At 43.4% G+C, this 27,740-nt stretch overlaps 2 protein-coding genes and 1 non-coding gene across 5 annotated transcripts; 1 reads left to right on the top strand and 2 right to left on the bottom strand.

Moving 5' to 3' along the window:
• Nucleotides 1–462: 462 nt before the first annotated feature.
• LOC134372983 (small ribosomal subunit protein uS11m-like) lies at nt 463–18,855 on the bottom strand. Of its 2 annotated transcripts, XM_063090352.1 has the most exons (7): nt 18,761–18,855; nt 18,515–18,650; nt 18,264–18,380; nt 12,188–12,286; nt 9,762–9,891; nt 8,153–8,218; nt 6,850–7,362 (listed from the first exon to the last, which is right to left on the bottom strand). In XM_063090352.1, the coding sequence occupies exons 1-7, from the start codon at nt 18,798–18,800 to the stop codon at nt 7,255–7,257; spliced, it is 696 nt and encodes a 231-aa protein (XP_062946422.1). In that variant the 5' UTR covers nt 18,801–18,855; the 3' UTR covers nt 6,850–7,254. The 2 variants fall into 2 exon arrangements, with proteins under 2 accessions (XP_062946423.1, XP_062946422.1); XM_063090353.1 differs by lacking the exons at nt 6,850–7,362; nt 8,153–8,218 and adding an exon at nt 463–751.
• On the bottom strand, nt 16,607–16,733 carry LOC134374440 (small nucleolar RNA SNORA12). Its single transcript, XR_010023285.1, has one exon. It is a non-coding gene; the product is annotated as a small nucleolar RNA SNORA12 (small nucleolar RNA).
• An 80-nt stretch (nt 18,856–18,935) lies between the features above and the next one.
• MRPL46 (mitochondrial ribosomal protein L46) lies at nt 18,936–27,161 on the top strand. 2 transcript variants are annotated; one of them, XM_063091778.1, is made up of 4 exons: nt 18,936–19,171; nt 20,990–21,173; nt 21,924–22,094; nt 26,745–27,161. In XM_063091778.1, the coding sequence occupies exons 1-4, from the start codon at nt 18,944–18,946 to the stop codon at nt 26,993–26,995; spliced, it is 834 nt and encodes a 277-aa protein (XP_062947848.1). In that variant the 5' UTR covers nt 18,936–18,943; the 3' UTR covers nt 26,996–27,161. The 2 variants fall into 2 exon arrangements, with proteins under 2 accessions (XP_062947848.1, XP_062947847.1); XM_063091777.1 differs by having other exon boundaries at nt 21,921–22,094; nt 26,745–27,160.
• Nucleotides 27,162–27,740: the final 579 nt, after the last annotated feature.

Here is a 27,740-nt window from a genome sequence, read left to right as displayed (position 1 = left end):
GTCTGTGCACTATCCTTTGTTCATGCCATCCTCTCTGCTGGAAGCTCCCCTGCTGCCCCTCTTCTTCCACGTTTACTCCCAACTCTTATGTTGAGCTCAGGTGTCACCTCCTCTAGGAAGTGTTCCTTGGTCCCTCTTCTCATCTCCATAACCATCACACACACATACTCACACAACACATGCACACATACATGCTCACATAGCACATGCACACACACACATGCTCACATAGCACATGCACACACCCATGCTCACATAACACATGCACATGTCCCCACACTCATATGACACACACACGCACACATACATGCTCACATAACACGTGCACACACACCCACACACAGTCATATGCTTGCATTCACAGGTGCCCTGTCCTGCGGTAGCATGCTGTGGTAAATCAACAGACCTTCTCTAAATTCATCTAGGTTACTCAGGGCAGTTACCAGGGTTCAGGCTTCTTGAATCGAGTATTGCTAGATGTTCGAGGAAGGAGGGAGGGAAGACAGATTCTTGAAGGACAGACTCTCAAATCATTTGGCTTTTCAATTTCTTTTCATTTTTGGCTGCAAATTTTTAATAATCTGGCTTAACCTATAGTTGAGTGGATTTAAGGGAGTGAGAAGATAGGTGATTGGCTCCCACAGAACATTTTCTGATTAAAATCACAGGAGGGGCTGGCCGGTTGGCTCAGTTGGTTAGAGCACAGCCTTGTAACACCAAGGTCAAGGGTTTGGATCCCCACAGTGGGCATCTGCAAAAAAAAAAAAAAAAAAAAAAGAAAAATCACAGAAAACATATTTGAGAGTAATAATAACAGTGGCAGCAAGATGGGCATGGATCTGCAGTCATCATTATCTGCCCAGCCAGGACTCCACATAATGGAGCTGGAGGCCCTGCGAGGACAGCACTGTGAGGAGTGGAGGGTGGGAGAGGCAGAGCCATCTTTGATGACACCAGCCATATGCAAGCAGGATACAGTTATCTTAGCAAATCCCTCTAACAGCACCTAACAGGAGGTGGGAGTAGCTGAGGTTCAGAGAGATGTAGTCATTTCCCCAAGGTCACACAGCAGAGCTGGGCTTCAAACCCAAGTCTGTGTGACTCCAAAGCCCAAGCACTTCCCACCTCAGCAGCTGGAAGGAATGGGCAACCAGGGGTAGCACAGGCCTAGAGCCCAGGGGCACCCAATCTGGCTTTTGTCACACTCCTGAGGCTCTCCCCCTATGTGATTATATTAGTCTGTTTTGTGTTGCTGTAACAGAATACCTGAAACTGGGTGATTTATAAAGAAAAACATTTATTGCTTACAGTTTCTGCGGCTGGGAAGTCTAAAGTCCATCTGGTGGTGGCAACAGTGACCCAGGGGTTTCACATTGCAAGATGGCGGAAGCAGAGAGAGCAGAGAGAGAGGCAGACAGACTCTCCTCTTCTTTTAAAGCCCTCAGAACCATGCCTCTGACCACCATTTTAAATCCATTCACTATGGCACAGTCCTACAATCCAATCACCTCTTGAAGGCCCCACCTTTCAATTACCATGATAGGATTTCCCACCCTCTTAACAGTCACAGTGGGGGCTAAGTTTCCAATACATAAAACTTGGGGGACAAAATTCAACCCATTACAGTGATCTACTGCATCGGGATCCAGGCTTTTATTTTTTTTTGACCAGTAAGGGGATCGCAACCCTTGCCTTGGTGCTGCCTGCACCACGCTCAGCCAGTGAGCGCACCGGCCATCCCTATATAGGATCCGAACTTGCGGCCTCAGCGCTACCAGCACCGCACCCTCCCAAGTGAGCCACGGGGCTGGCCCCAAGGGATCCAGGCTTTCGTTGCAGCCATGAATGAAGTGTAGGCTCATGGGATGCTAGAGCTGCATCTGCTCAGCCCCTCATTGTTCTGTGGGGGAAACTGAGGTCTGCTGGGGGAGGGAAGTGTGGCTGACAGCCTACATAGTGAGTCTGTGCTCAAGCCGGGTCTAGACAACAGGTGTCCTTCCAGCCAGGGTCCCCTGTGACACCACACTGCCCCTCTGTTGACATTTCAGTTCAAGGGGATTATGCAAATCTAAGGTGGTTAAGCTGCCACAGGGCACTATGGAAACAGAGCAAGCGGTCTGCTCTGTATGTTCCTACTTCCAGCCAAGCAATAACAACACTTTTCTGGCAAGACTTGTTATGCTAATTCGAAAGCACGTGCCCAATTTGATGTGAACTGCGTGGGCAGAAGGAAGAAGCCAGATTAATTGCTAGAACAAATTTCAGAGCCAAATCAGATGTCTTTCCCCCAAATATTGGACCACCAATGGGGGCAGAGCTCCGTGGTTTACAAGATCTGTGTGTGTCAAAATGTATATGTGCACATTTCAGCAGGTAATTTACATAATGCCTGACTCTGCAGCTTCTGTACATTTTTTAAAAAGTTACTTATTTCTAGTTTTATTTTAATTAGTTTGTAAGTTAATCTGAATAAGTAACAACATGGCACCCACTTCTAAAGCAGAAGGTAAAAAGTTAAGTCTTCCACTCAGTTTCTCTTCCTGGAGCTAAATATAAGCATGTTACCATTTCAGGGTACGAAGTGTGTTTTTCCAGATATTCAATGCATGTGCAAAACATACACGCACACATATTTTCTACAAAAATCAGCTGCTATACCATGCACGTTGTTCTGTCCCCCACCCCCTTATCTTTCACTTAGCAGTATACCTTGCTTTGTTTCAGGGCTAACATTCCATTATATGAGTGTACTATAATTTCTTTAGCCCCTTATTGATGGACACTTAAGTTACAATCATTTACCATTATTACTCACAGTGCCTCAGTGGATCTTTGCCTGCGTGGTGCACATGGGAAAGAATATCCATAGCTGTGCCGTGCAGTACAGTAACCACAAGCCACATATGGCTACTTAAATTTAAATTAATTCAAATGAAATAAAATTTAAAATTCAGTTCCTTGGTCACACTAGCCCTATTCATGAGCTATGTGGGACTAGTGTCTACCACACACACTAGTGGTGCGGACAGAGAACGTTTCCCTTGTGTAGGGAGTTCTGGTGGACAGTGCTGCTCTCTTTATATGATACACATTCCCAGAATTATGAAGCCAAAAGTCTGTGCATGTTAGTGTTGACAGCTATTGCCAAATTTCCCTCTGAAGAGACTCTAGCTATTTACATTCTCCCAAGGAGAGCAGAGAAAAAGAGAGAGAGAGAGAGAGAGAGAGAGAAAGAGAGAGAGAGAGAGAGAGCGCGAACGCACACGTGAGCTCTTTTGTTTCAGAATGATTGCATGGAATGTTGCAAAGAACAAAAAACGTTCCCTGTGTACTGATTCCAAGGACATTCTGTGTTAGTTATTGGTGCCCACGATGCTCACAGCAGACACTGTCATTCCTAACACACAATGGGCATGCCTGTCCCTGGGGTTCCACACTGCTGTGTCCGGCAGAGGCCTGGACTCTCCCTACCTTGCTAAGATCTGCTTCTCTCCAGCCCTGAGCCTCTTTGCTCCTCCACACACCGACTCATGGCCCACTGCGTTGCATGGGAGTGTGCTGATCCCTTCACATATTCTCTGTCACCACAAGATAGCCTTTACCAGAAAGTTCAGCACCATTGGCTCAAATCTCTACTTTCTCATCTCCACTGTCTCTGACCCTCTCTCCCTCTGGTGAACCATGACCTCCACATTGCCACCCAACGGTCACTTCCAGTCCCCATCTTGCACAGCTCCTACCTGACCTCTGGGCAGCGTTCTACATTTTGACAGTCCCTTCCTTCTTGAATTGCTGACCCCTTTGGCTTTTGAGAAGCTACCTGCTCCTGTCTCTAATCATTCCATACCTGCCTCCTTTGCAGTGTCTCCTTGTGGCAGCATTTACAGACTTGGTTGTCTTCTTTCTCTCACTCTGTACTTTCCTGGGCAACCTCATCCCTGCCGTGGCTCTGCTTCACATCTCTACATTTGCAGAATGATGGTAACACATTTTAATTTCCATTTCCCTGATTACTGGTAAGATTGGACATCTTTTCATCTTTTTTGACCTTTCGTATTTCTTCCTTTATAAAAGGTTAGAAGCAGAGTAGATATTGGATATTAGACACAGATTCCAGTCCGGATCCTGGCTGAACAGCTTGTGTTTCCACTCTCCTGGCATCTCCATCCAGTCACTGCACAGTGCCCCTGGCCGGACCCAGCTGCATCCTCCTCCATGTCGCTGATGACCTTGCCATTCCCTCCATGGTTCTCAGACCTTTATTCTACTGAAGAGAGACAGCCTCTCATACCATCCTTCCCCCCAACACCCCTTCCCTTTCCTCACCTAATGCTGCACACCTGCCTCTGCCTGAGGGCCTGGGATAGGCATCTGTGTACCCCCAACTCCTCAGCTGCCTCTCGGGACAAGGCTGTTGCACCTCCACTCAACAGTCCTTCACTTTGAAATTCATGTTTATCTACCACTCCCCTCCTCCTGTGTTCCCTCTACACTCTGGGCCACTCCACTTTGAATCTCACAGACTTCATCATCCCCTACCCTGACATCCTCTTTGGGGCTTTGACATCAAGATAACTTTCTTTGTCCACATCTTGTAATTACTCGACTTAAACCTCACTGACTTTTATTTCAACTCTATTTTAGACACCTAGATCCTCTAAATGAGCTGTCTCTAGAATCTCTCACATTCCTTTTGGACCACAGCCTTCTACACACCCACCTGCCTTCCTCCTCCACATGTTTACCCTGCTCTTTATCCCTGGGGTGACTGCATGTTTTCTGACCTCCTGCTTTCCCCCCCAAACCTTTGGTGAGCTTTTACCTCCATTTATCTCTCTATGCAGTCTGAACATGCCAACCAAACCATAACCAGTAACCTGGTGATCTCTTCCATCTCTTAAACTGAGAAGGTCACTCTTTCACTTGAACACCAATATTTATGCCTCTTTTATGCAACTTCATTCTAACTCAGCCACATACTGTCTGGCCTCTTTAGCCTGTGAGCTCTAGGAGAGTAGTGACAGCGCCAGATCTCTCTCCCTACCAGTGCCCAGCTGCCCTGTTTATGGACTAACCTGTGTTAGTTCAATTTGGTTGAACAAACAACTTCTGCTTTGGTAGTGACCATTCCACCTCTTTGGGTTGATAGTACCTAGATTTAAAAAGCAATGTGCCTTTCCAGAATAGGAAAAAATGAATAGAGAAAAAGAATAAAGGAGCCCAAGGGGAAGGTATATATGCATTCTTCTTTAAATGGTCAGGTCAGAGCCAGGTTGCAGGCAGATGCAAGTGGGAAATAGTTTCTCCTATAGTGCCAAGTGATATTCTGCTACCATCCAGGGACTCTGGTGTTAAACAGGCTTATTTTGGCAGTGATCGTATATCTTGGTGTCAGATGATGACCTTGGCTGAAGAAGTGAAAAAAATCACATCTATGTGAAAGGAAAGAAATTGCATTTGTCTTTTTGCTTGCACAGGAGAAGATAGGTTTCTTCCCTTATGCAGCCTGTCCCATGCCATCAGCTTTAGAAGCAAAACTGCAGATGCACCCATAGAAATAATCTGAGGCCCTACTGCCAGGAAACAAGGAAGCATCTCACACAAGCTGATGCCAGCACCTGCTTATTCAAACACTCAGGGCCCAAATGTGAGGCCCTGCCTCTTGCCTGCCGGGAGAAGTGCAAGCACACATTCCACCTCATTTCTCAGGACAGAGACGCCTGCTGCTTCTGAGAAGGGCTTGCAGCAGCAGGGGATGCATTTCAGGTTAACAACAACTGCCTTAATTTGTCAGCCTTTGGTGAAGGAGCCTTAGTCTCCCCAAGGGAGTGGGGAAGGGTCAGTCTTTGAGAGGCCAAGACAAACAAGACATAAAAGTTTAAGAAAGCATAAGTTTCAGTGGCTGCTCAGAGACTGGAAACAACAGCATGCACCAAGAGCACATAGCAGTAAAGGAGCATACATTTGCCAGTACTTTGAAAAAGGCAGCCAACCCCCAACTGGCTTCCAGGGGTTGTGCTAGGCATCCATTTCTGGGCCCAAGGCCATTGATCCTCTAGGGTCCTTAGGGTCCTGTCTGTGCTCGTAGGCTCTCCTGGGCAAGGTCTTCTTTTTCAAAGCCCTCTTGTGAGTAAAATAACACTTTCTAAAACTAGTGCACAAAGGAGGGTTTCAGTTTTAGGAATCACAAACCACCTGCACCTGCTACTCTCAGTGTGCCCCTCCAGATTCATTCTGCGGGCTGTGGAGGCTGAGCCCCCAAGGACCACACCACTGGGCTCCCCTGCCTTCTTGCTTCCTGTTGGGTTTGGCCGATGGGGAGGATGCCAGCAAGTGACCAAGGGCGGGAGCAGTCAGTCCTGCCTGGGGGGTCCTGAGGTGCACCCACCTGTCAGCACTATCCGGGTTCTGCCCCAACTCACTTTTCTGCACTTCCTGATTTGGGCTCTATTCGAGCCCATCTGACCATCCACCCTATTTTCTAGAGAAGGCTCAGTTTTATACAATTCCTACATTTAGGGCCACTCCGTCTTGGGTGCTGGGACTGCTGAAGCCCATGGAGCGTGTGAAAGATGACTGCCACTTTAGTGTGGGGAACCTAATTGTCCACTTGTAGAATATCCAAACTGCAGACAATCCTTCCACACGCTAAAGTTAACTTCAAACATCCCCACTGATGGTGAAATCTTCTATCAGAATCCAGAGGTAGGTGGCAAAAAGCTTTCAATAGGGAGCCAAATTACAAATCAATAATAAGAGAAGTTGCTATGATGAGCTCTAGTACCTTGGTTAACAGGCTACAAAAGAAATGTCTGAAACCAAAGAAGAAGGTGTCTGGCAAACAGCAGCTCACATTTACATTTTAATCCTTCGATCTAGGGTCTCACCTCAATCTACAATCTCTTTTGCAGAGGAAGTGGGGATTATGGTTTGCAACTCTGGAATCAAAAAACTCATAATTACTACAGATAGTACAGATAATCTTTATCTTCTCAGAACAGAGGTTGGCTCTGTGACCACAGCTGCCCCTGTAGCTCTCTCTCATATAAGAGACACAGTCTGACTTGTGAGGCACACTTGTCTCCAGTCAGAGGTGCAAGCAAAGGCCACTGTGTAAGGAGGCAGAGCTTTCCCTTATAGCCTAAAAGGTCTCCAACCAGCCCTCTTCTGGAGATGGCTCTGACAGTGAGCTTCCTACAAGGTCCAACCGGAGGTAAGACTTGAGGTCAGGTTCAAGTGCATGCTTCCTTTTCATCACAGCCTCCGAGCTTTCCTGGGGCGGCAGCCGTTGTGTGGAATGGGTGTGTTGTCTGTGATTGAGATCACTTCCAGGCCCCCCATGGTCAGTCCATTGATGGCAGACTGGAAGAAGAAGGAACAGTAGAATGGCATGGTTCCAGAAACAATAACCCAGCATCTCCAGATAGGGCTCAGAGAGGGACAGGATGGGGTAGGGTGGGGAAGGGAGGACAGCAGGGAGGCTCACTGAGTCTTATACGTACAGTGCCAATCCTATCCCGCTCTAGCAAAGTTCTCCACCCAAACCCCTTAACCAAGTTCTCAACACGGTCCACCTTGTGCTTTACAATCTGAGAACAAAGACTCCTTGCAGATCTTGGCACACCTTAAGTGTCATACTTCTACAGCTTTACTTAAGCAGTTTCTTCCGCCTGGAATGTGTCCTCTCCCCTCTCCCCAACTAATACCTCATTATTCTTGCAAAGTCAGAGAGATGTCACCTCTTAGAGGAAGCTAAAGATCATCTCTGCTAATGATCATCAGGAAAGACCATCCCTGCTGTGCTGGGCACCCCCCATGGGCTCCCAGCAGCCTGGGCTCATGCTTTACCATTGTGCTCACCAGGCTGTGCTGAGGAGCCAGCCGTTCATGATGGTCCCCCAGGGACCGCCTTCCCATTCTCAGGGCCTGGCACACAGGAGGCACTCAGTAAGTGTCTCATGAATTAACCTAAGTGATCTAGGCTCGCTTTGAGCGGCTTAGTAGATTATAGGAACAACAGAAAGAAACTTCAGGCATCATGGAAATCCACTAAAGGGTGCTTTTCCATTCTCTCCCCACTCATCTCTCAAGCCTCAATTTCTCTCACTAACTAAAGAAAGCACACACATTAGGGAGAATCACAGTCACTTACCAAGCGCCCTGGCCCCAGACCTTTCACCACGACTCTGACGTGGGTCACGCCCTTCCCTGTAGCTTTCTGAAGAGAAGCAGCAGGTGGTCAGTGCCCCAGAGAACTACTGCATCCACATCTCTTGCTACTAATGCTGGGAGCAAGAGGGCTGCAAGTTCCAGGGAAATGGCACACACAGAGAGTAAAAAGGGAGGCAGAAGACAGCGGAGGGAGCAAAAGACAGATGGCCGCAGTGGAGGACAGAGGCCAGCAGAGATCACAGAACTCAAGGCACAGAATTAAAGTCTACTGTGATCCCTTCAGCCTAGGACAGCACCGCCCCCTAATGGAGATTTCTAAATATCACTCAGATTTTTCTCAGGTGAGTAAATGCAGAATTTCAGACCATGAAATGCCACCCTGGACTTCACGGCTTTTGCCTAAATACCCACTTAAGTGTTATCATTTAAACTCCTTAGAGTTAAATTTTTCTTTCTTGATTATAAAGGCAGTTCATTATAGAAACTGAAAAATACACAGAAATCACTCATAACCCACCATGCAGAAGCCACTGTTAACACTGTCATATTTATTGTAATTACATATAATCTGTCCATTGTTGGGTACTTACAGCATTTTAATTTTTGATGATCATTAATATATAGCAATCAATATTTTGGGGCATTGAGCTTTGTTTGAAGGTCAAGGTTTTCCTTCAGAAAACATTTCTGGTTCAGCAGAGTGTGAACATTTGTAAGGCCTGTGCTGCAGCAGAAAGTGTAGAGGCTTTGGTTCCAAACCCATTTGGGTTTAGATCAGAGAAGTGAACTGGCTGCAGGGCTCTGAGCAAGTCACATGCTCCGAATCTCAGCTGGCTCTTGAAAACATGGGTAATGTTGAGGGTCATTTGAATATTCAAGATAATGAATGTAAATTGTCCGGCATATAGTGCAACGGCACTTTAGAAAGTTCATGGAAAAATATAATTAAAAGATAATAGGAATCTCTCTGTGAACTTTTTGAAGACCCCTTGTAGATGTTCAATAAATGCACGAATAGCAACGCAACACACTGCCAATTTTCTTCTAGAAAGGTATGCAACAGTTCACACTAGAACTACTATTGTATGAAGGTCCTCACCATACCATCACCTTTCCAAATAGACTACTATCACATCCCCACCCCACCCCACTGGTTTTTAAATTGAGGGGGGTTTGGTTCTTAAGCCTTCAGTACCCTAGCTCTTACCTCCTAGAATTCTCTTAGAATGGGGCTGGCTGGTTAGCTCAGTTGGTTAGAGTGTGGTGTTATAACACCAAGGTCAAGGGTTCAGATCCCCATACTGGCCAGTCACCAATGAGAAAAAATTTAGAAATGTAAAAAAAAGAAAAAAAGAATTCTCCTAGAATGAAAGAACAACTGCTTCACCTCTAATGAAGGTGAGAGAAAGAAAAAAGAGAAGCTTTTTCACACAGACCTCTTCAAACCACCTCCAATGTCAGAACATCTAACAAGGGTTGGCAAAAACCCCTGTGCTCCTGAATGGTTTAATGAGAATTCTCTGCACAGTGATCAGTCAGGCAGAAAGTGGAACACACCACAGAAGGAACCAGAAAGAACACACACTTACTGCTGCTGCAGCCATGGCTGCTGTCTGTGCTGCGATGCCTGTGCCCTTCCTGGCATTCCGAAACCCCTCCGTGCCACAGGAAGTGCGGGCGAGGGGCTGGTTAGTGGCAGAGACTACCTGGATCTGTGTGCTGGGAAAAGTAGAGAAGGCATATAGGATTTAAGGATTGTTTAGGAAATAGGAGAGAGCTAACCTATGCCCTTAGAAGCCCAAGTGAGAAAGAAAAAGAAATTCGGCTGCTTCTACTCTGAGCTTTTCAGATGAATGTTTTTTGAACTCCTGCAGGAAGTGTCAGGCAAGGTCAGAATGATCCCTTATACCTAACTGAAAAGTGACAAATCATATCTAAAGAGAGCTTCATAATCTGAGGTTGGTGAAGCATTACCCAGAAGGGTGGCACATTTTCCTCCTAGTGTCTTCCCTGTAAGCTAGGGTTTCAATTAGATGTGATGTCCTTGTCTGGCTTTTTTCCTAAGAAATTAGACATTTCACATCAGGTAATTTTTAAAAAGACTTCATTAGGGAAAGTTTCAAACCATACACAAAAGTGAACAGAATAGTATACGAACTCCCATGGGCCCATCACCCAGCTTCAACAGTTATCCACCCATATTCAGTTCACTTTCATCTATAAACCCTGTTCCCACTCCCCTCACCAATAGGTTAATTTGAAGCAAATCTCACACCTATCATTGCACCTGGAAAATTTCAGTATACATTTCTAAAAGATAAGAACTTAAAAAAACCCCAAAACCCACAAACCATTATCATACCTAAAATAAGTTAGCAATATTACCATACTGGATAATTTTGATGCTTATGACATTCTATTCCATAATCAAAAAAATTTTTTAAGTAAGTGAAACTTTTGTTCTAATCATCTATCACTTTAACAAGTTAAATTACAATTAAGAATGACTTTACAAGGGCTGGCCCATTAGATCACTTGCTTAGAGTATGGTGCTGTTAACACCAAGGTCAAGGGTTTGGATCCCTGTATCCATCAGCTGCCAAAAAAAAAAAAAAAAAAAAGAGAATGACTTTATGAAATCCTCAGATGTGCTCTCCATTTCCCCATGGTTGTCACCCTACTTTCTGGTCTGGAGAGCTTTCTGAGAGCTCACAGAAGAGGGCAGGGGAGGTGCAGTTATATTTTTTTTTTTTGGCAGCTGGCTGGTACAGGGATCTGAACCCTTGACTTTGGTCTAACCAAATGAGCTACTTGGCCAGCACTTTTTTTAAAAAACAAATTTTAAATTAAAAAAAAATTTTCATTTTTTGGTGGGTGGCTGGTATGGGGAATCTGAACCCCTGACCTTGGTAATAAAGGTGGCACTCTAACCAACTGAGCTGACTGGCCAGCCTGATGCTGATGTATGGGCAGACCTGCTGGAGTCAGCTCTGGGCTCAGACCATCTGCTTGTCAGCCTGGCTATGTGTCTGCTATTTCCCCTACAAGGGCTTTTTGGGTTTTCTACACTGAACAGAAGCATAAGATAATTGCTTATTCCTGAGACAGCCTAAATAGTGGTATGTAGAGTAGGCCATAGACTCTTAAAAAAAAAAAAATGCAGAAAGATAACCTATGTCCTTATTAGCCTGAGGGGGAAGAAAAAGAAATCCAGCTGCTCTCATTTGAAGTGGGTCAGACAAATACCGAAGTAAATCCTATAGCATTTCATCTGTGCCATACATTGTAGTCTGTGACTACAAGAGCCTACTGTACTGTTCTCTAAATTGCTTGATGGGCAGGCTGTGACCAAATACTGATCCCATTTCCAAGCAGGGGCTAACCTGCAAAGCTGTCACTAATGCAAGCAATGCTTCCGTTGCCAACACACGGTTGCGAACTCCCTCAGCAGCCATTTGTAAACCACACAAGAACACTAATCTTGTCACTTTAAACTCATTATTCACATTCGGTCCTACAAGGTAGAGGTCGGTGGACAGTGGCCCAAGGTGAGTCCTTTTAAGGGACAACACTTATTTGGAGGTTTACACTGTGTGATTAGTTTATTAATAAATCATCTATTTGTAAATCACCTCTCTTCTTATATATCATCCCCTAGGCTGCAGCACTCAGCAACACTAAATACCTTCATGGCAGGACCAACTGCCCCTAACATACTCTCTCCAACTCTTGAGCAGAATCAGGAAACACTATCCCCAAGGAGAGCAACCTTATGAATATAATATGCCAACCAATTTCACATTTTCATGATACCTGAATAAACCTTGTAAAGACTGAAGGTGGTTTCCCTAAACAAGAAGGAGTTAGCCCAGGGCACCTCTATATCAGCATCATCATGTAGCATTTGGCACCCCGACTTCACTCAGAGAAGGGCCTCCAGGGCCACCCCTGACCTCCCTGTGAAGGAGAAAGAATCCCACACCACACCCGCCCATGCACTTCCCTTCCTGCTTACTTGTTGTAGGATGCTTTAATGTGTGCGATTGGGATCTCCTCAAATTTCTTTCCTGCCCACCTCAGAGGACTCTCCTGTCCTGGTACTGGAGGGTAAATGCTGCAATTAGAAGAAATATTTTATTAAAATTGTCTTAATTTTTTTAAATCAAAAAAATACAACACCTGGTTTTAAAAAAAATCAAACAGTACAGATGAACCCATAAGGAAAAACCATAGCCTCCTGCCCCCATCCTGCTCCTGAGGTAGCTGCCCCCACCAATCCTTTCCAATCCTTCATATATCTGTAACACTGTGTTTATGGGGCTATTTCTTTACTTGTTGACTTTAGACATACCTAGTGACCTTCTGCTATGAGAAAAGAGAATTTAATTCATAGCCCTCACCTTCCTTTGTCCCTGCTAGTATAAACATATCACTATTTCAAGTCATCTATAGGCTACTCTTTCTGCAATTAAAAAAATATAGTCAAACCTCTATTTCTTGTTTCATCAACCACAGACAATATCTTGACTCTACTTTATAAAAAAATGAGACAAAATAGTTTTAATACTCATAGTATCAATACTATAAAAAAAAAATCCAGTATCCCCTAAGAATAGAGATTAGCAAACTTTTTCTGCAAAGGACCAGATAATAAATATTTTAGACTTCGCTGGCCAAAAGGTTTCCATCACAACTACTAAACTGCCACTGTATCACAAAAACGGCCATAGATGGCAGTAAATTAATAGGTGTCGCTGTGTTCTAATAAAACTTTATTTACAAAACCAGGTAACTGGCCAGATTTGATCCATGGGCTGTAGTTTGCCAACCCCTACCCTAGACCAGTAGCTGTCAATGTGGGCTGAACATCTGAATCACCCATGAAGAATACAGATGCTTAAGCTCCACCTCAGACTTCTGGATGGGGTCCGAGAATCTATTTTTCAAATACCCCAGGAGAATCAGATGTGATTCTCAGGGTTGAGAACATGTTGTGTCGAGTCCAAGATCTTTCACTGTCTTGTCCAATCCATTTTCTGGCTACCTTTAAGTAAGTACAGTAGACCCCCTTCTTTGCAGGGGATACATTCCAAGACTCCCAGTGAATGCCTGAAACCACAGATAGTACCAAACCCTATATATACTATGTTATTTCCTATACATACATACCTATGATAAAGTTTAATTCATAAATTAGGCACAGTAAGAGATTAATAACCAATAATAAAATAAAGCAATTATAACAATATATAGTAATAACACTTATGTGCATGCTCTCTCTCAAACTATCTTACTGTACTGTATTCACCTATTTTTGGACCATGGTTGACTGGGGGTAACCGACTCTATGGAGAGCAAAGACTACTCTACTTTTCGTTTTCAGATGGAGAAAATCAGGTACAAACAGAAGAGGGTTAGCAGGGAAGACAACAGAAGAGGGTTAGCAGGGAAGACAGGCCTTGGACCTAGGAGATATGCCTCAGCTCAGAGCTCTGCCTAACAAGCTGTGCTTTTTAAGGTGTTTTTTTGTTTTGTTTTGTTTTTTTTGTGACCGGTAAGGGGATCGGAACCATTGGCATGGTGTCGTCCGCACTGCGCTCAGCCAGTGAGCGCCCCGGCCATCCCTATATAGGATCCGAACCTGCGGCCTTGGCGCTCCCAGCGCCGCTCTCTCCGGAGTGAGCCACGGGTTTGGCTCTAACAAGCTGTGCTTTTTTTTAAAAAAATTATTTATTTATTTATTTATAAAAATTTTTTAATTTTTATTTTATTATTATTATTATTATTTTTTTTAAATTTTATTTTGTCGATATACATTGTAGCTGATTATTGCTCCCCATCACCAAAACCTCCCTCCCTTCTCCCCCCCCCCAACAATGTCCTTTCTGTTTGCTTGTCGTATCAACTTCAAATAATTGTGGTTGTTAATCAAACACACACAATTGTCATTCAGCTTTTGAGAGGGGAGTAAACCTGCTGTTCCACTCTGCCTACACACCCAAATCAGATTTGTGTTCTTACCCCCCACAGCCACATGAAATACAATAGATTCATTTTGGAAAACACAATATTATCTGAGCACCATTCTCCCCCCAGCCCTGCCTGCTTCCCTAGAGATATTTTTAAAAACCAAACCAAACAAAACAATAACACAGTGGTATTCAATGGTTACAAGTGTATTTTTTCCTGTGAGCCTCATCTTAGAGATGATTTAGAACCTCAGCAGGGTGCTGGCTTATCAGCCTACATGCCCAGATGGCAAGTGGATGAGTCTCTTAGCTGATGTTAACGTTTAAAAGATGATCATTTCCCCATTGATAATTTCTGTTACTGACTTGGGGAGTCAAGAAACACAAGTCTACTAAAGTTTGAATGTAATCAAGTAATGCCTTTTATATATAGCAAGGTTTGGAACTAGGAAGGATTTGGAGCTTGACCATTGAAGACACACACAATCAGGCCTTTAAACTTTCCAGGTCTAATATACAACCCAACAAGTTGTTCACCCTAAGGAAACCAGAAAAAAGAAAGACAAAGCTTTCTGGCACTGGTCTGCCATTTTATGCCTATCTTCACAAAAGACAAATGTAGAGAGACAACCCATTTTCTAATCGCTGTGAGAGAAAATTTTTAAAAGGCAAATAAATGCAGAAAAATGCAAAAACCATAGCTCCTGACTCACTTTCCCATAATGCTACTCCTGTCACAATTGTTGATGATTTCTGTAAGATTCCTCCAACCCCTTGGCTTCTGTTTCTTCACCTCCTTTCCTTCAGCGATCATGTGTCCTCTGCTACCCTGGCCACTTACTACTGCGGTCATACCTAGCCCTTGTCATTAACAATACCTGCAACCCCATCAAAACCTTGGTTTCAAACACCACACTCTGGCCACCACCTCACTCCTTCTACTGCCCTTACTCAAGGAACCCTTCACCCACAGGACCTACAATCCACTGATCCTACCAGCTTTCCACTATCCCTCATACTCCTCATGTCTTCACGTCTCTCCCACCTAGACTAAATCCCATGGCCAATTGTGGTAATTACTCGCTTGCATACACTCTCAATTCTCTGCCTTCCTTACTTTATTGTATTCTCCTGGCAATCCCCTAACCCTGGTTAAATCCATCTCTCCAGCCACTCTGAGCCTGTGCATGCACCTGCATAACTGGTCCCTCTCTGTATCATGGTTTCTCAACCTCAGCACTATTGACATTTTGTGCAAGACAGTTCTTTGTTGTGGAGAGCTGTGAACTGTCAGTCCTGTGATCTGTGGGGGTGTTTAGCAGTATCCCTGGCCTCCACCTTAGATACTGTCTAAGTTGTGACAACCACAGATGTCTTCAGATATTGCTGAAAGTCCCGTGGGGGCAAAATCGCTCCCAGTTGAGATCACTGCTCTACCTTAATGACTTCCAGCATCAAGTGGACCCTCAGTGCTGCCTGGCAATCACACAGCACAACCCCAGGTCAAGTCTCCTCCCACTCTTCTGAGGGCTCTTTCATACCTTCTTTTGTCTCCTCAAACCTCCAACTATTTCCTGCTTGCCCACTGCCAGCTGATGGCCTTCACAGAGAAATAGAAGCAATCAGAATTTCTTCCAGCTCCATCAAACATCTGCGTCCAGTATTTGCTGTCTCTCCTGCTACAATGCTCCACTTGTGTGCTGACCCCTACTGCTCCAGCAATGTTCCCACTCCAGTATCATCATTCTTTCTGCTCTCTACTGCATCATTCCCATCAGCAAAACATACTGTCATGTCTCAAACCTGAAAAAAAACTCAAACCCCAAAAACCTCTTAAGCCAAAGCTTCCTTAAGCTATTGCCCATTTCTCTGTTCCCTCTTATGGCAGAGTTCCCTAATGAACTGATTATACTTACTGTTTCTTCCTGTCTTCTTCTATTCTTCTTGAGTCCACTTCAAGCAGACATTAGTCCCTACCACTCCACCAGAAATGCTCTAATCAAGGTCACCAATCAACTCCACATTGTTAAATTTAATGAGCAATTCTGTCATAGGTCTGTCATATCAGCAACATTTGACACTGCTGATCTCCCCGCCTTGAACCATATTAAAAAATAAATTTCTCCTGGCTTTCTTACTACCTCTCTGGAGGTTCCTTTTCTCCTTTTCAGGTTTTTCCTCATCTACCAAATCTCTAAATGTCGGAGTACTACTCTAGGGTTCAATCCTTGGACCACCTCTCTTCGTCTACACTTACTGTGTTGATGATCTTGTCCTCTCATGGTTTTAAATATATCTATATCATATTGTCTTCCAATTGTATACCTCTAGCCCAGATCTGTTCTTGAACTTCATTTCTAATAGTTTACATTGTGTCTCCACTTAGATGTTCATTAAGCATCTCAAACATAAGTACCATAATCCAAACTGCTGCAGTATTCCCCATCTTTTTTTTTTTTTTCCCCACATGTGGAAGCCAATCTGTAATGTAGGAAAGGCTTGAGAGAGATCTCTGTCATCAAACCTTTGCCAGCTCCTATATACATGGCAGAGTTAGTATTCCCCACCTTAATAAATGACAACTCCATCTTTCCTGTTGTTTAGGTCTCAAATTTTGGAGTCTTCCTTCACACTTCTTTTTTTCTCAAACCTTATATTAACAAATCCTATTGGTTCTTCCTTCAAAATATATCAGTCTGACCATTTATATTACCTCCATGGCCATCACCCTGGTCCAAGCCACCGTCATTTCTTGCCTGAATTATTTCAATAATCTTCTAAGTGCTTAGAAGACTTCTACCAAATTCCATTATTGTTCTCCTGTGGTTTAATATTAACAGAGCAGACAAAGAGAATCCCTTTAAAATGTAAGCAGATCATGTCAACTCTACTCAGAACCCTCCAGTAGCTTCCCATCTCACTCATAGTAAAAGCTGAAGTCTTACAGAATGTGGCTGTGCATACTGCTGAACCCCCCATCCCAACAACTGTTATACTACCAATTGTTTGCTACTTTTTATTTTCCTATTTACTATCTCCCACCTACTAGAATTTAAGTTCTATGGGGGTAGGGCTTTTTGTCTGTTTGGTCAGGGATATGTCCCCAACACTCTGAACAGTGCCTGGCATTGTTGAATGACTACAACAGAATTTTGGTTTAGATCCTTTTGGCAGCTCACCACTGCCTACAGTGGGGACAGGGTAAAAAGCTCCAGTGTGACAGACAAGATCCTCAGAATTGATTCCTTCTTGTCTTGCTGGCCTCATCTGCCTTCACACAGTCGTACACACACACACTCACAGCTTAATACACCATGTTCTTTCACATTGCTTGCCTTTACACAGAATGTTACCTTTGTTTACAATGAGACCTTTTATCTTGTCTAGCTGAACACCCATTCAACTCACTTCTAAGCTCCACATTATCTTCTCCACAGTCTTGCCTGATTTCCTCAGGAGTGAGACACTTGTTCTTTCATACTTAAACCAGTTCTTGCCTCCATTATACTATTGATCAGATTATGGTGGAAATGTGTGCATGTTTGTCTTCTCTGGAAGACCGTGAACTACTTGTGGAGAAGAATAATCTTCTCTATTTGTATTCCTAGCACCCAGCATGATGCCTGGCATGTAGTATATGCTCAGTAAATGTTTGTTAAATGGACATAAAATTAAGCGAATGTGTACACAGCTAGCAAATAGAAGTCGTGGCACTGGTGAGAAGCAAGATGCCAGTTCCTAGGGCTGAGCACAAAATCCACCCTGGACCTTGGACTAACTCTAAAAAGTGTACGATAATCTGTTCCATTAGGCAGGGATTATTGTTAGCCTGACTTGATCTCCACCTCCGAGGAAGGAAAAACGATGTTTACGATACACATTCACTCATTCATTCAAAAATGTTCACTAAACAGGGTTCATTGTAATAGATTCTCACCACAACCTCTCCGCATTATCCCCGTTTTCAGATGAGAGAGCCGAAGCTTGAAGATTTATGTGCATAACCTTCCCCAGATGGCAAGTGTCAGGGTTGAGAATCCACTGGTTCTCTTGACTCTGGAGGGTGGCGGGCAAGAGTCATGGGCTGTGGTCTCCCGAGCGTTGGACCTAAGTGGCCCTCACCTGAAGCTGCTGTGGCTCGGAGCCGCCGCCTTCTCCTCAACTTCCTGCTTGGCCGCCACGTCTTGCAGCTCCTGAGAGCCTGTGTGGATGGTCTGGGCCGGCGCCCTGGCCACAACCCTGTGGCGAAGAAAAGCTCGGTGACATCCATGGCCTAAAGGTCACTGGAACCCGGTGGCTCATGGGACACGGGCAGGAGTGCAGTCCCTCAGCCCCGGGGGTGGCCGTCGGCTCGAGAGGACAATCATTCTTACCCAGTCATCCGGGGCCAAGCCCATGACCGCAGGAGCCAAGATCCCGCGTTTCTTACAACCTGCATGACTTGAATTGACCCCAGTCTGCTCCCGTCGGCGGCGTCCCTACCTGGAGCGGCACCAGCACCATGAGCACCTGTGGGGGAGGGTACAGAAGGGAAAGTCATCTGATTGCTCTTCCTAAGATCCACTAAATACTCTTATTCCCATTTACATGCTCTATAAAAACTATCGTTGCGTGTTCACCTGGGATCCGCCTTTTAACATGAGATCTCCGCTCACGCATCCATATCGGAATGGTTCCTTCTAAGAGTTCCGGGGACGCAGCTCGTCCCCCCCTCCCCCGCCGCTCCCGCGCTGCCTTGTGGGAACATGGGATTGGCTGAGGTCCCGGCGGGGAGCCGCGGTTTATTGTGGGATGGTAGGAAGATGGCGGCGCATGGAAGGCGTGCTCTGCTAGGGGTGGCGGGGGGTTGGCGGCGGTTCGAGAGGCTGTGGGCCGGCAACCTAGGTTCTCGCAGCCTGGCTCTTGCGGCCGCACCCTCAAGCAGCGGGTCCCCATGGCGCCTGTTAGGCGCGTTGTGCCTGCAGCGGCCACCGCTAGTCTCCAAGACCCTGACCCCATTGCAGGAAGAGATGGCGGCTCTGCTTCAGCAGGTAGGACTGAGATGCGGGCTCCAGGGTGACGCTGAGGAAGCAATAGCAGTACGTGGGCCTGGATTCAGTCCCGACTCCAGTACCAGTTAGTCTGTGTGCCCTTGAGTAAGTAATTTCAACCTCTGAACTTCAGTATACAAATCTGCAAAGTGGTACGTACCTTACCGAATTGGTTTGGTACAGAGTAGGCGTTCAGCAAAAAGTAGTTTCTTTTCGTTGGTTGTCTTTGTGTCACCATAGGCACCTCTCTGGAGATGCTCTCCTTGTATATTCAACACAATAGGAATCCGAGGGTGTACAATAATCAGTCCCTGTCACGAGGAGCTTAAGGCTGGAGGGGAGATGTGATGAGTGTTAATGTTACCGGTTCCCGGGTCACGCTGCTCTCCGCTCGGAAACAAAAGACTCGTTAGTCCCAAATGTTGGTGCGAAACAGGAAGTTTATTATCAGACGTCTGAGGAGACAGACTAGAACTGTCTCTCCTCTTTAGGGTTTCAGGGGGCTTATATAAAGTAGAAAGACAAAGGGAGAAGTGTGTTGAAAAATACAGCAGGGAGAGGGTCTGTGACTACGTGCATATCATGTCTTAGTCTTCGTCCTTGGGCTTAGTCCTGTGAAGACTGGAGTCAGACTCCTTGGCTCTGACTTTATCTCCTTCCCAGGACACCTGCAACTTCAAAGGAGACTGCTGGTTTTGCAAGTTACTGATCTGTGGCCTTGCTTTATTACTCTCACAGACTGCAGTGATTGTTGAAGTAGAGTTCTTTCATCAGCATTAAGCTTTAACACGGCTGCCCTTATGCTAAGCTAGTATTGGTGATGCTCTGTCGTTAAGAAGGAAGTACAGGAGACAGTGGGCACATCTGTAAGATGTCTGTGATAAAGCTTTCTCTCTGTTTCCTTTTCTTTCTTTCTTTCCTTTTTTTTTTTCACCTCACAGGGCTTTGTGTGAAGGGTAAGTGAGGAAACATGGGCAAAAACTGAGTGTAGTGTCTGTAAGGGTGGGTCTCCACAGAGAGTGATTGAAGGCTGTTATGTTTCCCCAGAATCTGAGATGTTTTTGGCTTGGGCTACTGAGAGGTATAAACTGCTTTGCTTTTTAATCGATTTACTCATTTACTTACTCACTCAACAAATACTCATTACTCACCCTACAGATGTGCATTGAGCACATCAGTGTGTTAAGTGGTAGAGGTGCAGTACTGAATAAGACAAACATAGCTCTGGTTCTCAGAGCTTTAATATAGTGGATTGAGGGGGCAGTCAATAACCAAATAATCACATGACTGTAGACTCTGATAAGTGTTGTAAAGGAAAACACAAGAAAACTAAAAGAGTGTTTAACAGAGACATCTAATTTTGATTTTATGGGAAGTCTCAAGGAATGTCTTTCCATGAAAATGATATTTAAATTGAGGTCAGAAGGATAAGTAGGTATCTCCTAGGGGAAAGAATGTGGGGGAAAAACGTTCTAGAAAGAAGGAACAGCATGTCCCAGGTCCCTGAAGCAGGAAAGTCCTTGGCAAGTTAGATTCTGATCAAAGACTGACACAACTGGAGTGTGGTAAGTGGGTAGGCAATGCCTGTCCCAGTCCTCTGCTCTTTGTAGCAGTCTTGACCTACACTCACATTCTAACATTTTGGCAAAAGTAACTCGAGCTCAAAGTGTAGGTGGCTTTTTTTCTTTGTCTCTGTTTTCCCTCTGTGTGTTTTGATTGTATGTCTGGTTATGTTGGGTGATAAACTTCTAAGCCCATCAAGTGTACTATAGCTCTGTTTTATTCTTCTCGTTTGTTTTGTCCTTTTAACTTTGTCAGATTGAGAGAGAGAAAAGCCTGTATTCAGACCATGAGCTTCATGTTCTGGATGAAGCCCAGCGACAGGCAAGAAAGAAAGCTGACCTCTATGATGAAGATGAACAGAATATATTGCTGGTGCAAGATTTGGAAGATATGTGGGAGCAGACATTTTTACAGTTCAAACCTGGAGCTCGCGTAACAGGTGTGGTCTTTTTAAGCCATCAAGAAGGAAGGGAAAGATGGGTATTCTGGTTCCCAAATAAAGGACAATTGCTTAACCCTGCTTTTGTGTTTTAAGTAGCAAATTTCAAATAACAAAATTTCTTTCAGATGGGAGGAAAGTAAATTATTTTCCCTATTCCTCACACCTACCCTAATATGATTTTTAAAAGGCCTTTCTTATTTTTCAGTGGGAGGTAAGGGCATTGGCTTTTTTCTCTCAGTTAAACTTTGTGAATGTTATGTAAGTTTAACTCCTACTTTGGGTCTGAGAATGAGAGAAATTAAGGCTTTTTTCACTAGTTCCTATGTTTTATCTGAAATCCCTCTTAAAGCGGGGCATTGAGTTCTATTATCCTTGTTTTACAGGTGAAGACTGAAGAATAGAGAAAGCGGGGGCTAATTAAATCAGTAATAGTGTCAAAACCAATGAAGTAGTCATGTTTGAATTAGTACGGGCATTGTTTTTTCCCCACTCAAAATATGTTTTGATTTTCAGAGAAAAAGTTCAGCTGTTAGTTTTGTCTTCTTATCTTTCAGTTTCCTCAAGATTGTGAGACTGTACCCTGAAGAGGTCTTAGAGAGATTAGAGTCTGGGTTGTAATTTGGTTTTAAACTCTTTAAGGGCAAGGATGTGGCTGTACCTTAAGGGAAGACTGCGTAACTCAAAGCTCCTTGGTTCTGGCAGATCACAGTCTTCTTGCTTCCTCTGACCCCCTCTTTTTTGTAGAAGCTGATAAAAAGAATGATCGAACTTCTCTGCACCGGAAGCTAGACAAGAACCTTATCCTTTTAGTCAGAGAGAAGCTTGGAGACCAGGATGTTTGGATGCTGCCCCAGGCAGAGTGGCAGCCTGGGGAGACCCTCAGAGGAACAGCTGAGCGAACTCTGGCCACACTCTCAGGTGAGTTCTCTGCCTTTCTCTGAATTCCTTAAGATTCACTTCAGACTCAGCCAGAGGATTTACAGGCTGACTGTGAGACTGGATTTAAGGGTGGGGGTGGGAACGTTAATGGAAACTATGATTTTTATAAAAATTTTAGCTAGACAAAGCCAGGTAAGGATTTTACTTAGACCAGCTGAGATTCTTTCTTTGTCCTACTGAGGTTTTTAAATTTAGTGCTTTCAAAATTAATGTTTCTGCCATTTTCTAAGCCTCCTTTCTCCTCTTATCCTTACAGCTGTGCTTATCTGCACCACTGCTTATCCATTCACTCAGCTGGAAACCTCAGCGTTATCCTTGACCTCATTGTGATATCCATTAAGTCCTTGAGTACTACCTGGTTTGTTCTAAATAGTCCCCTCTTTATTCCCACAGCTTTAGCTGTGACCCTCTTTACTTCTTGCTAGAGCAGGGTTCCTCAACTTTGGCACTGTTGATGTTTGGGGCTGGATAGTTGTTTGTGGGGGGACTGTTCTGTGCATTGTAGGATGTTTAGCAGCATCTCTGGCCTCTACTGACTAGATGCCAGTAGTACTATCTCATCTCTTCTCCCCCTCGCACGAGTGTGCCAACCAAACGTATTTCTAGACAGTGCCAGATATTACTTGGGGAGCAAGGTTATAGTGGTTGAGAATCACTACACTGGACTATTGAAGTAGATGCCAAATAAGTTCCCCCTTGCTTTTGTGTCACACCCTTCATTGCTGTCAAAACGAGCTTTCTGAAACACAATCGCTTGTCACTTCTCTGCATAGAATTCTTAAAAGGTTTCCTATAAAAATTTAAACTCTCAAGCATGGCCTACAAATCTTTTTTGCTCTGGTCCCAATCTCATTGGTCTTTCATCTTGCTGCTCATGAATGTATATTCCAAGTTCTAACCTTGCAAACCTTTTGCATTCCTTGAATAATGTTGTCTTTTGTGCTTCTCTGCTCCGGGCTTACTGGTCCCTGACTCCTCCCTGGCCTGACTGCTCAGTTTTAAGACTCAGTTCATACATTATACCTTCTGTGGTGGAACCTTCCCTGAGCCTCCAGGGGGAGAGAGCTATTTCTCTCTCTAGGTTCCCCAGCACTGTGTGCCCTTACTCAGTTTATGCAACAAACATTTACTCTTTGCCTACCGTTTGCCAGGCCCTTTACGGGCAGTGGGTCACAATGATGAACAGGACACTACCCTGCTCTGTAGAAGTTTATGTTCTAGTGGAGAATACACCCTTTAACTTATGCCACTGCACTATAATTGTTTATTAACACATTTCTCTCCCCAGCCAAAATTTTGAGTATATGGACAGTATCTGTTCCTCTCCATGATCTCAGCTCTCAGCAAAATACCTGGCACATAGTAGGTGCACAGCTACTTTTCTGGCACTGCCATCAGCACAAGTACCTGCTCACAAAACGTCAGCAGCCAGTGTGTGCTCCCTTGATCCTTTCCCACAGGGGCTTGTGTGGCCTGCAGGAGAGGCATCAAGACAGAATGGGATATGTGGGGGGCTTTGCTGCTCTTTCAATCTCCTGAGCCATCACATAGGAGTTGGCAACTGGGTTTCTTGCCAGGATCATTGTGTTCAGGAGCTCAGTCTCCCTCATGTCAAACATTCTTAACTGGTGCTTGCTCAGCTTCTGCTCCTGTGTGCTATGTGGAAAGGGGTTCCACCTCAGCATTACACTTTCCTCTTTGTAACATTCCCATTGTAATACATGAATGTAAAAGGAAATATATAAAAGACATATTATATTTAATAGGTGCATATAAAACAAAATATATTGATTTACTGCAAATATATCAATTTATCGCAAATTTATTAAAATGGTAAAAATATAAAATAATTAAAATGGCAAGGAAAAGCTCAAGCAGTGTAAAAGCATGCAGTTGTCCCTCAGTATCTGTGGGGATACCTCGCACAGATACCAAAATCCATGGGTGCTCAGGTCTTTGATGTAAAATGGCATAGTATTTCCATATAACCTTTGCACGTCCTCCTGTATACTTTAAATCATCTCCAGATTACGTGTAAGTGCTAGGTAAATAGTTGTTATGCTGTATTCTTTAGGGAATATTGACAAAAAATTCTGTACATGTTTGGTACAGACACAATTTGTTTTTTCCTAATATTTTTGATCTTCGGTTGGTTGAATCCACAGATGTGGAACCCATGGATATGGAGGGCTGACTGTACAAATAAGAAAAAGGGAAAGTGCACTCCTTTCCTCCCCACTGGCCCCACGCTTTCAGGATTTCTGCAAGATGGAATTTCTAGAGGTGGGATTAATGTGTCAAAGGTATATACACTTAAGATTTTGATAGGTACTGTCCAGTTGTCCTTTAGGATGTATATAACAGCCATTGTTTTTAGGCGCGGTGTGTGGGAGTGCCTCTGTCCAAATCTCACCAGCAAGTGAAATGGTCCCTTTTTAATTTTTACCTGTCCAGTCAGTGAAAATGATCTCTTTTGGATTGGCATTTTCCTGTTTGCTGGTGTACTGACCATCTTTTCATATGTTTGTTGGTGGTTTGTATTTCTTCTTTTGTGAACTGCCTTTTTGGATCCTTTACTCATGTTTAAAATGAGCTGTTTTTTTCCTTTTTGATTTGATTACATTTTTTAATTCATCTTTTCCAGATTATAGAAAAGTAATATTTATTGAACTGAGTTTGGAAAATTTAGAAAAGTATAAAGCAATATGCCAATATAATTCTACCTCTCACAGATAACCTTTGCTAACATTTTGTAGTGTATGTGAGCTCACACTGTATCCAAAATCTTCATCTAATGCTAGTAGTGTTGTTTTTTTAAATATGAGAAAATCAATTCATGTATATGATGAAAAATTTTCAAAGTGTCTAGTAAATGTACTGTAAGAAGTAATTCTTTCTTTCTCAGAGGCAGCTTCCATTAAGTTTTTTTGTGTATTCTTTTTAGAAATTTCCTTTGCATATGCAGGCACATAAATATTTTATTTCTTTTTTCCTTATAATAGGATACATAACAGTGTGTGTGTGTATGTACCTTCCTTTTTCATGTACACTGATGTACTTTCCTTTTTCTTTCATATGCAGCTTTTAAACTTCTTTCCAGATCAGCATATAAAAACCCTATCTTAAACTTTTTTAACGCCAGCATACTATTTCATAGTACAAACTGTAGTAGACTGTTAACCAGTCTGTTGCTTTTACAAGTAAAGCTGTTATGTCCTTATACACTCATCTTTGCTCACATGGGCAAATAGGTGTATCTTTGAGGGTAAAGTTCTAGAAGTCGAGTTGCTAGGTCAAAGAAAGAGTATGTACAATTAAAATTGATACCTCTTCCCAAATAATAGCAGTTATACTAACATATATCCCCATGATGTGTGTGAAAGTACTCATTTTACCCTTTTCTCTCACAAACAATATATACCTCAAAGTTTTTGAACTTCACCAGTAATGATATGTTATTGTTGTTTTAATTTGTATTTCTTTAATTGTTAAGAAGATCATGTACCTTTTAATGTACTTATAGGTCACTGATACTTATTTTTATATGAACTTCTTGTTCATATGTTCGGTTCATTTTTCTTTTGATTTGTTGGTTTTATCCTTATTGATTTCTAAGTGCTTCTAATGCCTTAAGATATTATTCCTTTGTTGAATGCATTGAAAGTATTTTTCCTAATTTGTCATTTTGTCTTCGACTTTTATTATGCCTTGTTTTTTCTTGGAGAAAGATTTAATTTTTATGTAGACAAGTATAAGTCTTTTCTTTTTTTGATTTTTGAATTTTATGCCTTGCTTGGAAAGGCCTTCCCCTCTCAAAAATGATACAGAAAGTATTCCACAGTTTTTCTAATACTCTTGTGCTTTTTTAAATGAAAAATTAAAAAATATAGAATTTAGAAAATAGAAAATATTGCATGCCCATGAAACCACCATCCAGAATGAACAAATCTCTTATGAAAGTTTAAATTTCTGTTGTTAAATCTTTGATCCATATGGGATCAATTTTGATGTGAGGACTGAGCTTGGGATCCAGATTTATTTTTCCCACTTAACTAGCCAGTTCTTCAGATGCCATTTAGTAAGTAATCCATCATTTCCTTATCCTTCAAAATACTGGGTTGAGGTTGTTAACCCTTAGTTATAGATTGCAGGTATTGTCTGCCCATCTGTGTTTGTCTTTTAACTTTGTAACATTTTTCTTCCTGTAGAAGTCAAATCAAGTCCTTTTTATGCTTCCTGTGTGACACATCTTTTAAAGGTGGATGAACCTTGCTTTACAGATCCCAAATGTGCTGGTCCTTCATCAGCACATGATGAGCGGGCCAATGTGGATGCTGGTGCTCTGACCCCCAGATAAGGTTATTATAACTGCATTGCTGACTTCAGTCTAAACGCACTCTTTTGGCACATGGGAATGAACCCAGAGAATCTGGATTTCACGAGCCAGGAAGCATTTGGATTTAAAGGGGGAAGAGGCTCTTTTCAGGAATGGCCCTAGTCTTCACTCCTAGGGATTGCTTTTACATTGGAGCTGGAGTGGCTCTGGCAGAGACCCCCTTTGATTTTGGGAGCCAGAGTAAACAGTTGGGTGTATCCTAATCTTCTAATTCCGATTTTTTTCCCCCTCAGAAAACAATATGGAAGCCAAGTTCCTAGGAAATGCACCCTGTGGGCACTACAAGTTCAAGTTCCCCCAGGCAATGCGGACAGAGAGTAACCTTGGTGCCAAAGTATTCTTCTTCAAAGCACTACTACTCACTGGAGACTTTTCCCATGCCGGGAAGAAAGCCCATCATGTATGGGTCAGTAAGGAGGAGCTGGGTGACTATTTGAAACCAAAATACCTGGCCCAGGTTCGGAGATTTCTTTTGGACATCTAATGGACTGAACTGTGTGTGAACAATGCTCATCCAAGTCTGGGATTAGGACCTCAAGGACCTTGTGTGGATGACCCTCATTTGTAGGGAATACCAAGCAGCAAACTAAATTCTGAGAAATAAATGAGTCTCTTATTGTGTTCATCTCAGCTGATTTGCCTTTTGAGGACTACTGGCTTCTCCCAGTTGAAGAGAGAGCCATCTCTTAGGGTGCCTTTCCATTTTTTCCAAAGCTGATAATTGAGTATTGGTTTACTTTATAGTGAGTCAACTGGATTATTGGGCCCAGGAAGAAAGAACAGAAGGAAATGAATCAGGCTTCTAAAAGCCTTGAGTTCTGTGAAAGCTTCTAGGCCCATGAGAAAAAACTAGTTCTATATAATTTCTTAGCTGTTTTCCGTTTTGTTTTTCCTTCCCTTTTCGCTTGATATGAAGGTGTTTTTATCTAGCCTAGCAAATGTCCGCCTCCATGTATGTATGTCTGTGTATTTGTTTCAATTTAAAAATAACTTTATCATGTCTTACCTGTTTTAAAGCAGTCATGTGAAATAAGGAAGGTCAGCTTATCTCCATCCTACAAATGGAAATATCATGGCCAGGTTGTGACATGGCTCCGAGTCATACTGCATGTCACTGTTGATGCTAGAGGAGAATGCTGATCTCTTGACGCTAAGTTAGGGCTCTTGGCTCTTTAGTGTGTTGTTCAGGTCACCACTGGTCCCCAGTGCCTGGCACATAGAAGGCATTC

Source organism: Cynocephalus volans, chromosome 3, assembly GCF_027409185.1.
Source record: "Cynocephalus volans isolate mCynVol1 chromosome 3, mCynVol1.pri, whole genome shotgun sequence".
Classification (NCBI taxonomy): domain Eukaryota; kingdom Metazoa; phylum Chordata; class Mammalia; order Dermoptera; family Cynocephalidae; genus Cynocephalus; species Cynocephalus volans.
Note: the sequence above shows the minus strand (reverse complement) of the source record. Positions and strands in the feature narration are given on the sequence as shown.

Excerpts from the sequence above, each read along its gene's own strand:
- MRPL46 (XM_063091777.1), top strand. The coding sequence starts at position 18,944 with ATGGCGGCGCATGGAAGGCGTGCTCTGCTAGGGGTGGCGGGGGGTTGG. Across the intron at positions 19,172-20,989 it reads TGGCGGCTCTGCTTCAGCAG|ATTGAGAGAGAGAAAAGCCT; the intron begins GTAGGACTGAGA and ends TAACTTTGTCAG. Across the intron at positions 21,174-21,920 it reads ACCTGGAGCTCGCGTAACAG|AAGCTGATAAAAAGAATGAT; the intron begins GTGTGGTCTTTT and ends TCTTTTTTGTAG.
- LOC134372983 (XM_063090352.1), bottom strand. The coding sequence starts at position 18,800 with ATGCGTGAGCGGAGATCTCATGTTAAAAGGCGGATCCCAG. Across the intron at positions 8,219-9,761 it reads CAGCCATGGCTGCAGCAGCA|AAAGCTACAGGGAAGGGCGT; the intron begins GTAAGTGTGTGT and ends GCTTCTCTTCAG. Across the intron at positions 7,363-8,152 it reads GTCTGGGGCCAGGGCGCTTG|TCTGCCATCAATGGACTGAC; the intron begins GTAAGTGACTGT and ends TTCTTCTTCCAG.